We start from the raw sequence: 10,588 nt of genomic DNA, 5'->3' as shown, positions 1-10,588 counted from the left end.
ATTCGAAAAAATTTCTTTTGAAGTTTGAATTTGGTCAATAGAATAATTGCATCCACCAAATTTCTCATCCAATGATCAAGATCAATGTCTCACATTGTACTAAAGGTAAATAGTCTCATTCTATACTTTCCCCTTTTAGAAAGGGAGACAATTGAGTGTTGCTTTTGTGGCTAGAGAATGTAAGTTCAAGATTAGAGCGTGTTAGGAATCAAATGCATAGTATGATACTGCTGGAGCAGCAAATCTTTTCATTTTTATTTGAGGGAAGTTTATTGTGAGCAATTTAGCACTGTAGTTATATCTTTTGATTTATCAAATTATCTATTAAAAGACACATGATCTTGCTTTCGACTAATTGCAAATGGATAAAATCATAAATAATTCACCTCTTGTATATGGTTTGGAAAATTTCCTTTTGTCTAATGATCTTACAGGGAGAAAGTTGAACACATATCCTTTATGAATCTGCGCAGGTGAGTCTTGATTATCCAGACGAGTTTATAACCTTGGTTCGTGGAAGCTTCGATCCTTTGAATGAGGTCACCGTTGCGGTGAAATCCCTCGCTTTCACATTGAATCGTCGGTCATTTGGTCTATTCAGACCACGAGATGGTATCCCTTTTGCCTTCTATTTTTCTTAATTTTGTAAGAATTCAGTTAGTTTGATCAGCCATAGAAAAGATTTTAAACGGACCAGACTCATCACTAGTTCGGCGGTCGGTGCAATCTCAATAACAGTGGTAGAGCCCAGTTCTCCCTCTCCTTAGAAAGGGATTCGAAAGTGGCATTTGATAGCTGCTTTTGTGATGCCACTATTTGACGTCGCTCTTTGTCATAACTATTTGAGTTAAGAATATCCATCCAAAAAACGTAACAAAACATATTATGAGAGATTTTGAAGAGTCTATTTTGTACATAATGGCATGGATAGATGTTATAACCAGAAAATCTCACTCAAAAGATAAATTTCATCCTCTAACCCAGTAAGTTACATGGTGAGCGAGGGTGATGGTGATGGCAGTGGTAGTGGTTGTGGGGCGAGGCCATGGCAGTGTTGCAGCTGAAGCTTATAGGTGGCGATAGTGGTGGTGGTGTTGTAGTGGCTGTGGTATGAGTTGGTGGTTGCAGTATCATGATGGTCGTGTTCGGGTTATGGCAGTTTGTAGGTTGTGGGAATGTTGTGAAGGTGCAACTGGGGCAACTATGAGGGTTTGGGGGAGTAGTGGTGGGAATGGTGAAAGTTTGGTGGTGCTGAGTTGACAGTTGTGGTGGTGGGGATGTTTCATGCTATGCTCAAGATCTATCGTGTTAAGCTGGTGGTGTAGAGAGAGAGAGGGAGGTCATGGTCGCGACAATGCAGTGGTGGTGGAGGCAGCTATAGTGTTGGCGGCCACGGCTTGATGATATGCTCGTCTTAATCAACTAAGAGTAAAATGCTGCCTGTTAGAGATAGGGACCACTTGACTAACCTGTTTGGTTTAACTACTAAACAATCCGTATGGGCTTGTTCAATCTCCATATTCTTTTCCCTAAACAAGTATTTAATAGGCTAACAACTAAAAGTTAACAAGTACAATACAAACATGATTGCTGTGTACTATAAATTTGAGTTGTTCGTCATAATTTTTAAAATGTTGACATTGTTATTAACGATTGATTTGTCATTTAGATCTCTGTCTAATCTCAAAATTTTTCGCATCCCGTGCTAGTTAGTACTTAGTATGCATTAGATACTCCTTGTTAGAATTCGTGCATGCACAAATATCTGCTTGTGTTCGCAATTTTGTAGCAAAAGAATGGCAATTAGAATAAGGGCATGGAGCGGATCAGGTGGAGGAGAATGGGATGATGGGTTCACACGGGCATTAGACGGATAGTAATAGCACATGATTTTTCTATTGATTATCTACAAATTGAATATATTGACTCTTCTGGTTCCTCTAAATGGTATGATAAACATGGTGGGAGCCGCTCAAGGATTCAAAGATGAGGTACTTGCTCTTCGTTGGTGTATATATCCTGTTCTTTCTCCTTTTCTGCATATTAGAGAGAGAGAGAGAGTTTTTGATCTCTCCTACAATAAGAGAGAGATTAAAACTTCCCACCATTAGTATTACCTTTTTTTCTCTTGGAAAATTTAAGTCAAATGTCTCTTTAGGATTTGCTTTTTTGGAAGAATATTTATGAACGTTGAGAAATCCTGCCGGTGCTCCAAAAATTCGAGCATAGATTCTGAGGTTTTGGAGCAGGGGCAAATGTTCTGGCTTTTCCCTTTCTTTGTGGTCTCTTTGAACATTGTGGCGACATCTAAATATGTTTTGATACCATGAATTTTGAGAAGAGTGATAGCAGATTGCGAATGTGCAAGGTTCAAATCTGAGCAAACCTACTCAAAAGAGAATGACCAGAAAAATTACCATGGAAAATAAAGTAAGGCTATAGAGCTGATGATTGCCAAATGAATCTTGTAGGTTAAGCTTGACTATCTGGATGAGACTATAATGTCATTAAGTGGACATTTTGAACCTAAGCTTATGAGATCCCCATCTTTCTCAACAAATCGAAGGACATCTGGTCCATATGGCCTTCAAATTGGTACTCCTTTCTCATTCTCCATGACTGATGGCAAGGTGGTGGGGTTCCATGGTCGAGCCAGTGATTATCTCAATGCCATGGGATTAAATATAATGCATGTGGGTGCACCATCTACCAAGAGCTACTCCTTAGAACAGGACTACGAAACTGTGAGAGATGCAGATTTCCCTTTCCACATTGTTTTATCTTCTCGAGAGAAAGGGCCTACCAAAATGGTGAGATGTGTCTCTCTTCTTCATATGTATTTCTCCGTCTAACTACATTCACATATACGCACATCATGGACTTGAGTTTCAACCATTTTAAGCATTTGGGTTTTTGGTCAGGTCAACTTAACATCCATGTATTTACCGAAAGAAAAAACTCAACATCCATGTACCTATTCAGTTTTGTTTCTTAGCTAGGGGGATTTGTTATTTAAGAATGCATGCCATAAGCATACTGGGCATTGTGGTATGCTATGCCTAGGCAGGGCATCTGCTGTCCATTCTCAATTCAAAAGGTGGAGATGAATCTGTAATTGCGGTAAACGTTTGAGATTGGAGCTTTGCATCGTCTCTACTGTTAGCTGCTGAGAATGGAAAGTTATAACATGAAAAAAAATGGTATGGTATACCAAGCATGTAATACAAGTAGTATTCTACACATAGGTATTGAATCTTGGTCAATGGTCAACATTGAAGCGACATCATCATCATCATCGTCCAAACCTTTTCTCAACTATTTCGGGACGGCTACTTAAATCTTGATCCGCCATTCTACTCTATTAAGGGTTATACCCACAATGAGGCTATGAATCCATATATCTTTTCTCACTACCTCCAACTATGTCCTTTTAGGACTATCCCTTGTTTTTTTTTAGCCTTCCACTTGTACTAACAAGGAAGCCACATCTGTTTGTTTGGTGCGGAATGTGCTTGTTTTGAAGGTCAACATGGAATGTGGTGAATGCAACTCTAAATTGTCCAAAGCGAGAGAAGCTGCAGAAGGGCTACCAGGTAAGAATGGCAACTACTTCCCTCTCATTTTAGGATATCATGTTTTACCAGTGTTTTAAGTAATGATTTCAAAATGTTATAACCATTTCTTTTGGGGCTTCACTTAAGGGGGGAATGACTAGACTTCTCAAAAAATGGTCGTCTTTTAATTGGATATAGAACACCTCAGTCCTCAGTCGAACAGAACATAGTATTTGGTACTCCAAAAAGGCTTATATAATCCTCCATTGTGACAACAGGTAGTAGAGATTAATCTCCATTGTGAACATGCAGGAGATGTCCCAATGAAATACCAATACCATATTTCATCGGATTGTTTATAAGGCATCTTTTTAGAATTGATTTATTCACTCTTGTATTGTTGCTGAATAGCATTATCCACAAGAGTACACAGATTCACAGTGGGTTCTGCTTTGGAACAGGAATAGAGTCAGGGGAGGACAAGCGCATCATGGTCGTCAAGGGTGAGTAGATTGATGCAGTTGAGTTAATTGAATTGTTCAAAGTGAAAACAGGAGTTGTTACGCTCCTAAGCTTTGACCCGGCATAAGATCGACTGTCTATCTATTGAAGCAATGGGCCAAATCATTTGGATGGTCCATTTTGTAGCTCTGCACCATAAACTATATACCCAAATCCTTTTTGAGGCTATTGTATATTGAGAGAGAGAGAGAGTCGAACTCTACAGTGAATTGAGAGAATTGACAAAGACTGAGTAGAACTTGTCTACCATGTATTTGAGTCTACCATGTATTTGAGAGAGGCTCAGGGCTACCATGTATTTTGTGTGTGTGTGTGTGTGTGTGTGAGAGAGAGAGAGAGAGAGAGAGAGAGAGTTTCTAAACAATCAAAATCTGCAGTGAATCAAGTTGGAACGAAGATATACTTCAGGCAACATCTGCAAGAAGAAGAAAGAGTGGAGAAATAGGAATGGAGAAAGAAGAAGGGTTCTTCATAATAATCCAAAAGCCAAAAAAGATGCAGTCTTTACATGCCTATGGTAGAAAGAAATGGACTTCAAAAAGAGTGCATAGAAGGATTCTATTTCTTCATTAAGAAAAAGCTTTTCCTTTCACAAACCTAATAAGGAGCACAAGAACAAGGGAATAGCAATTAAGTACTGACAAAAGCCAACCCAATCTTCCGAAGCGAGACTACAGCATCCTCTCATTTGATGTTATGAAATGGGGGTATTTAGGGCCTTTAGAGAAGAAGATTTCTTAGGGTGGCATGTTGATTCCTTGTGAGAGACGCAAGTGCCTCCCCACAGGCCAGTGGTTAATTCCAAGGGAGCCATATTTCTTTGGGTCAGTGGAAATGGCTTTGTTATAGGGATCTCACATTGCCATATGAAGATAACATTTAGATAATTATTGTTCACAACATTCAAGCAAGAAGTGTACTTCAACAAAGTAGCCATGCTCAAATATACTAATGCGTTCAATGATTGTAGACACCAATGGAGCTTTAAAGGTTTTACTATGTTCATTGACCATACTGCAGAAGAAAACCAACAGCGAGTAAATCATATAATTGAACAGAATAAGGAATGAAATATTTTACAGATAGATATCACAAAACTTCAAAATACATATATGTTACAGGTTGATATTGCCCAAGCAGAAGATTTACAAACAAGCTGGAAATGCCATGATATCCCACCAATGGATATTTTTTTATCAGAAGACATACAAAGCCAGAAATAGATAACCCAGCCACAAATTAATTAGGCAAGAAAGATATACACGCTGGTCTGGTTCACAGTCCTTGAAAATTCTTCATGCATTTAGTTCTTCAGAAAATCCTTCAGTGAGAATGTGGGAGGGCCCTCCTGATTTTAGGAGCATGAAAAGATGCAACCATTAGAAAACATCCTCTGAAACTAAGCCATAAAAAACAAGTACACATATGAACTACCCAGCTACAAAAGCTAGTCAAGCGACAGATTTCATTGCCGAGCCTATCCGAACCCTTGCCAATTTCAATAAGTTTCCAAAGAAAAATCAAAAGATACATCCATTTTATTCAAAAGAAGTGAAAAGAATAACCATGATGTGTTACCCAATGTGTTCCTCACAAGTGAGGATCCATCAAGGTCGAAGTGTCAAACTAAACAAAAATCGTTGGTGCGTCACAAGGATCTAGCTAAGCAGGCTAAGAAGTCAGTACACACAGGCACTTCATAAAGCATTCATTGTTGATAAGTACCTTTCCTAATTCTTGGTGCAAGTATTGTCTGACCACAGTAATTTGTTTCAACAGTTTCTCCATGGATGAATAGCTGGGTAGATTGGCATGTGCTGTCACATCAAGATTCGGCGGGTGCATGACATGAATGAATAAAATAGCAATTTAGGCCACAAAGTTGGAATGATGGTAAGAAAAGGAGGGTTGAATGGGAATAAACAAACAAGATACTCAACTTCGCACCCAAATGCATAAAATTTCATATTAAACTGAATTTATAAACAGGGCATAAATGCATAAAAGATAAAGACAAACCAAGTAGCGCTCGATTTAGGCTTTCCGCAACTTCCTGCCTGTAATCCTTGCTCAAGAAATGAAACATAGGGGATTTTTCAGGTTCATCATAAGCTAGCAAAGCCAATAGATCCTGCAAAGGTGAGGAACTTAATCACACAACAAAATATGTAGCTGCTGAAGATGGCAAAAATGGGCTAATGACTTTATTTGTTCAATGAACCACAAGTTGCTCACGTGGTGGATCAGAAAAAGATCATTGTTGAACTAAAGATGATAACAGGCAGTAGAAAAATGGAAAGATCAAGGTGAAAGTGAGATTACTAACTTCCAACTTCTCAACATATTTTTCAATCTTCCCAAAAGATGTCAGGTTCGCCTGAGCAAATTGCAGGGCTTCTGTGCTGCCATGTAAGACAACAGTATTTTTATTCAGATGTTAGAAACAACCTGAGCATAATCCATAATGTCAAAATAAAGGCAATACATATTCACTCACCACTTCCTAGAACGAACAAGCTCGACATAATGCAGACTCAAGAGGTCAAAATGCAAGTCTCTAGTTTCCTCTAGCAAGTTGGGGGCTAGCAGTTCTGTTAATTCTATGGCCTTGAGACCATCACCTTCCATCGCACAGTGAAAAATGGCTGAAACAGAGCAAAGAAAGAGAATTTTTAATAACAAACCACCAAAAAAGATTAATATGAAAAATGGCAATTCAATTGATTTAAAAGATATAAGAAATACCCACGTTTCCTTCTATCAATATCAATAGGATAATCAGCCGGATGCTTCATTCCAGTGGAAGCAATGAAAGTCTCTGCAGTCCCCTTGAAGCAATTATGCACAAGATAAGATAGTACAACATTTCGAACATCAATGTCATTGACATCCTGTGAGCATATGTCATAAGCCAAATCAGTTTAGAATGCTGACCCCATCTTATCAGAAAAAACAGTCTAGCAGATAAGTGACTAGTTCTTAAGACAGAACATCCAATAAAAGTACCTCACAATCTAGAGTTAATGCCATCTCAATTGTTACTCTGCTTCTTGAAAATAAAATGGACTTATCAAACATGTATATATAACATAATGAGATGGTGCACAAAATTGGAAAAAATAAGTTGGTCCTCCCTCATTATAGGAGATTATCTCCCGACAAATCTTGCAAGAAAGTCTAAAGTCTGCACTATTGGCAACAGTAATGCCATTTCAGCGATTGTGAAGCATCTTTAAATATTAGAAGCTTGAACAATATGTACTATCCCCTGAAGGCTCAAGATTTACGGAAATATCAGGAGCAAAAAGATGTAAACAGGCAGGAAAAACTGCAGAAAATAGAAGTGATCTGGCACTGTTTAAGCAATTACTACAATTGATACTTGAAAGAAACGAACAAAGGCATATAAATTGATACTTGAAAGAAACGAACAAAGGCATATAAAGTGTAACCCCAAATTAAGACTGCCCATCCCATTTCTAAGGAAAAATAAAATGCTCCTCTATTGTGTTATTGAGAGTTGAGGGATCATTATTTCTCCTACATTCCGGAGCAGTAGAGTGTTCGCTGATAATCATTAACATTTATGCATCACAGTGACAAATTTGATGCATGGTATTGGGATATTGGACTCAGTGTTTAAAAGCTCAGACCGATGGGTCAAACTGGTCACCTACAGGTCTGAGCCAAAATGGACGAGTCAGAGAGCTCGCTCGGTCCACTAAGGCCAAATTATAAAAAAGGAAAAAAGGAAAGCAAAGAAGATGTACACAAGATTTAAAGTTCTAAATGTTTAAAAAGGTTTAGGAACATCAAATTTTCCTAATAACTTTCCTTTCAATATAATAAAGCTTTTTTTGATGTTGTTTATGCACCCTTAGGTCCAAGTCCTTATTCAGGGAGGGACTCAAACCAGGCCGCTACCAGTTCCAGTTCAACTCAGGCGATTCCAAGTAAAACGTGAGATTGTTTTTTAACATTGATTGGGCTTATGGAAAGGCTCCATGGTAATGAAATGTTGCCTTATTCCATTGTATGACTAATGACAAGCTGACCAAGCATTATACTTATCATCATATTATTCATTATCCTAGCTCTAATGACATAACTCTTGTTTATTACCATGCTAAAATCAATTATTCCAGTATTGCAATAAGATCTTGTATGGTTGCCTGGATACTTCAAGATTTCATAGTGTTCAAGATAGGATATGTTCCACACAAATAAGGAAAGCACAATAAGAAAATACCATTGCACTTCGACTTTTTCCCTCATTTGGATAAGAGTATAAATTGTACTAAAAAAGTAGTTAATTATGCCAGTATGCTACTCTACCTCATTTGTATAACTCCATCCTCGGATCCATATAGGGAGCATAATAATGAACAATTTTATCCAAACATCAGTGAATCGCTGGTGAATAAATTCAGAAAAGATAACAGATGATCAATTTAAACTCATTACGGAGTAATTTAGCGTGGTCTCACCTTAAAAAGCACAAAATTCCTCCAAGGATCATCACAAGCCCCAAGACTCATGCTATGAGCTCCTAAAAGAGTGTATTTTACAGGCTTATTTGAGCGCCAATCAAGGAATTACAGTAGGACCAATAATTGAAACCCAAAGCTCGTATGGAACTTCTAAATCAATGTATAGAATTTAAATGCTTTACAAAACCTGTTTTTCTTTTATAAAATAACAAAGAAGGGTGTTTGTACTCAGAGCATAAGCAATTTATCAACAATGAACAATTTATTTTCTTTTAACTTCCTTTAATATGCTTAGAGCAAAAAAATATCCCAATGCTAAAACACAGAGAAGGAAATAACATCTTTCTGAATTTAACGAAGTATTTCAACTAAAGTCACTGAGTTTACATACAAGAGAGGACTTCAGCAACAATATCATATAGCTTCAGAAAACCGATAGAGAGAGGCCAAACTCCGTTGAAATAAAAGAAAAAGGCATCGATTCATCTAGTAGAAATTAATGGATTCAAAACGTGAATCACTGGAAGTATAGAATGATCGCATGAGATATATGACACCAAAGCCCCAGAAATCTTAGTTATATTATGCAATAACCAAGATGAAAAAGGAGCAATTAAACATCCATTAAAGAAGGGAAAATTCACCAGATGCTCATATTGCCGAGGATCCAGGTCCATGATCATCGTCCCATAGAAAAGAGATGCAACAGTGAGGGTTTGAAACCCAGATCCAACATAAACAAATGCGAAGGAAGAAGAGAGAGATTGAAAAATGAATCTCTGCGACCTCCAATGATCTAAAACTCTCTCTCTCTAAATACTAACCAATCTCTCTCTCTAAATACTAACCAATCTCTCTCTCTCTCTAAACCCCAGCCGACTTCTGTTACGATCGAGTCTCTAGAGAGGGGGGAAAACCAGTCAGTTTCTCTCTACTGGATTTGGTTCGTTTTTTATCCATGCGAGTACATAACATTGTGTGGTCACGAGTTTCATCGCCGTTCAGTTAATTGATTTGACAATGATGGATGGACTCGCCACAAACATGACATGACGCGTTGGCGTTTCAGTCCGTTTTCATCGAACCCACTGATCGGACGGTGATGGATATAAAATTATTTCTTGGATTGGGTCCCATCTCAATCCACTATGAATCCATTGACTGAACGGTGGTGACTCTTACGACTACAAATATTCTTGTAGTCATGTCGACGATACTATTTCATATGTTCTTCTATGAACAATTGTTTCATGCGGGACCGTATTTCTACAATATGAGGTCTGAGGTATAATGCATCCATCTTTAAGAAACCAATGTTGTTATATTTGCTTCGGGGTTTTGTTCAGTTTGGTAAGAAAAATGAAGCAATTCAATGCTTCGGCTTCGGGGAAGGCTTTGGATTTTTTTATATTTAATATAAATAAATTAGATATTTATATATAAAATGAGAAATGATCCTATAGGACTCTCTCCTACCCATATGTGTAGGACCTTCAAAAGATCACCATTAAAGTTGGTATGAATATTTAGAAAAAGTCAAGTCTCACACCCATATGATAACTTTTTTAAAGATATGTGCCAACTTTAATGGTAATCCTTTAGAGTCCTACACACATAGGTGGGGGAGGATCCTATATGATCATTACTCATATAAAATATACACAAATAATAGAAAAAATTAAAATAAAAAAAATAATTTTTTTAAAAAATATTTATATGGCTATTTTCTTACCGGTAGAAACAGACCCGAAGCATACCCAAAACAAACCCAAAGCAATCCGAATTTGATCGAAGCAACCCGAAGCGGTCCAAATCTAATCGAAGTGGCAGCACCAGGCTTCACTTTTCTTTGATTTATGCCTAAAATCCGAAGGCTTCGGCCTCTTCAGCTGACGCGAAGCAAATTTGATAACATTGTAATTAACGGTCCGAACATTTTTTTAATATTATTATTATTTTTAATTTTTAATTATTATTTTTTATATTCATAATCTCCATGTTAAAGATAATATATTCTCTAAA

At 37.5% G+C, this 10,588-nt stretch overlaps 2 protein-coding genes across 4 annotated transcripts; one reads left to right on the top strand and one right to left on the bottom strand.

Moving 5' to 3' along the window:
* Positions 1-1,595: 1,595 nt before the first annotated feature.
* On the top strand, positions 1,596-5,037 carry LOC148782973 (jacalin-related lectin 11-like). 2 transcript variants are annotated; one of them, XM_088861374.1, is made up of 4 exons: positions 1,596-1,991; positions 2,472-2,810; positions 3,524-3,593; positions 4,016-5,037. In XM_088861374.1, the coding sequence occupies exons 1-4, from the start codon at positions 1,887-1,889 to the stop codon at positions 4,063-4,065; spliced, it is 564 nt and encodes a 187-aa protein (XP_088717500.1). In that variant the 5' UTR covers positions 1,596-1,886; the 3' UTR covers positions 4,066-5,037. The 2 variants fall into 2 exon arrangements, with proteins under 2 accessions (XP_088717500.1, XP_088717499.1); XM_088861373.1 differs by lacking the exon at positions 4,016-5,037 and having other exon boundaries at positions 3,524-3,730.
* An 18-nt stretch (positions 5,038-5,055) lies between these two features.
* On the bottom strand, positions 5,056-9,293 carry LOC18429348 (LisH and RanBPM domains containing protein). 2 transcript variants are annotated; one of them, XM_006838634.4, is made up of 7 exons: positions 9,211-9,293; positions 6,826-6,967; positions 6,574-6,721; positions 6,403-6,478; positions 6,096-6,207; positions 5,802-5,893; positions 5,056-5,424 (listed from the first exon to the last, which is right to left on the bottom strand). In XM_006838634.4, the coding sequence occupies exons 1-7, from the start codon at positions 9,247-9,249 to the stop codon at positions 5,380-5,382; spliced, it is 654 nt and encodes a 217-aa protein (XP_006838697.2). In that variant the 5' UTR covers positions 9,250-9,293; the 3' UTR covers positions 5,056-5,379. The 2 variants fall into 2 exon arrangements, with proteins under 2 accessions (XP_006838697.2, XP_088717498.1); XM_088861372.1 differs by having other exon boundaries at positions 6,403-6,473.
* Positions 9,294-10,588: the final 1,295 nt, after the last annotated feature.

The sequence above is a fragment of the Amborella trichopoda genome, chromosome 3 (assembly GCF_054954075.1).
Source record: "Amborella trichopoda isolate Santa Cruz 75 chromosome 3, AtrichopodaSantaCruz75HAP2 v2.0, whole genome shotgun sequence".
Taxonomy (NCBI): Eukaryota; Viridiplantae; Streptophyta; class Magnoliopsida; order Amborellales; family Amborellaceae; genus Amborella; species Amborella trichopoda.
Note: the sequence above shows the minus strand (reverse complement) of the source record. Positions and strands in the feature narration are given on the sequence as shown.

Bases quoted from the DNA above. Each gene is read 5' to 3' on its own strand.
- LOC148782973 (XM_088861373.1), top strand. From the start codon at position 1,887: ATGATTTTTCTATTGATTATCTACAAATTGAATATATTGACTCTTCTG. The intron at 1,992-2,471 runs GTACTTGCTCTT...TGAATCTTGTAG, and splicing joins CTCAAGGATTCAAAGATGAG to GTTAAGCTTGACTATCTGGA. The intron at 2,811-3,523 runs GTGAGATGTGTC...CTTGTTTTGAAG, and splicing joins AGAAAGGGCCTACCAAAATG to GTCAACATGGAATGTGGTGA.
- LOC18429348 (XM_006838634.4), bottom strand. From the start codon at position 9,249: ATGATCATGGACCTGGATCCTCGGCAATATGAGCATCTG. The intron at 5,894-6,095 runs GTTTGTCTTTAT...TTGATGTGACAG, and splicing joins CCTAAATCGAGCGCTACTTG to CACATGCCAATCTACCCAGC. The intron at 5,425-5,801 runs GTACTTATCAAC...TCCTAAAATCAG, and splicing joins TGCACCAAGAATTAGGAAAG to GAGGGCCCTCCCACATTCTC.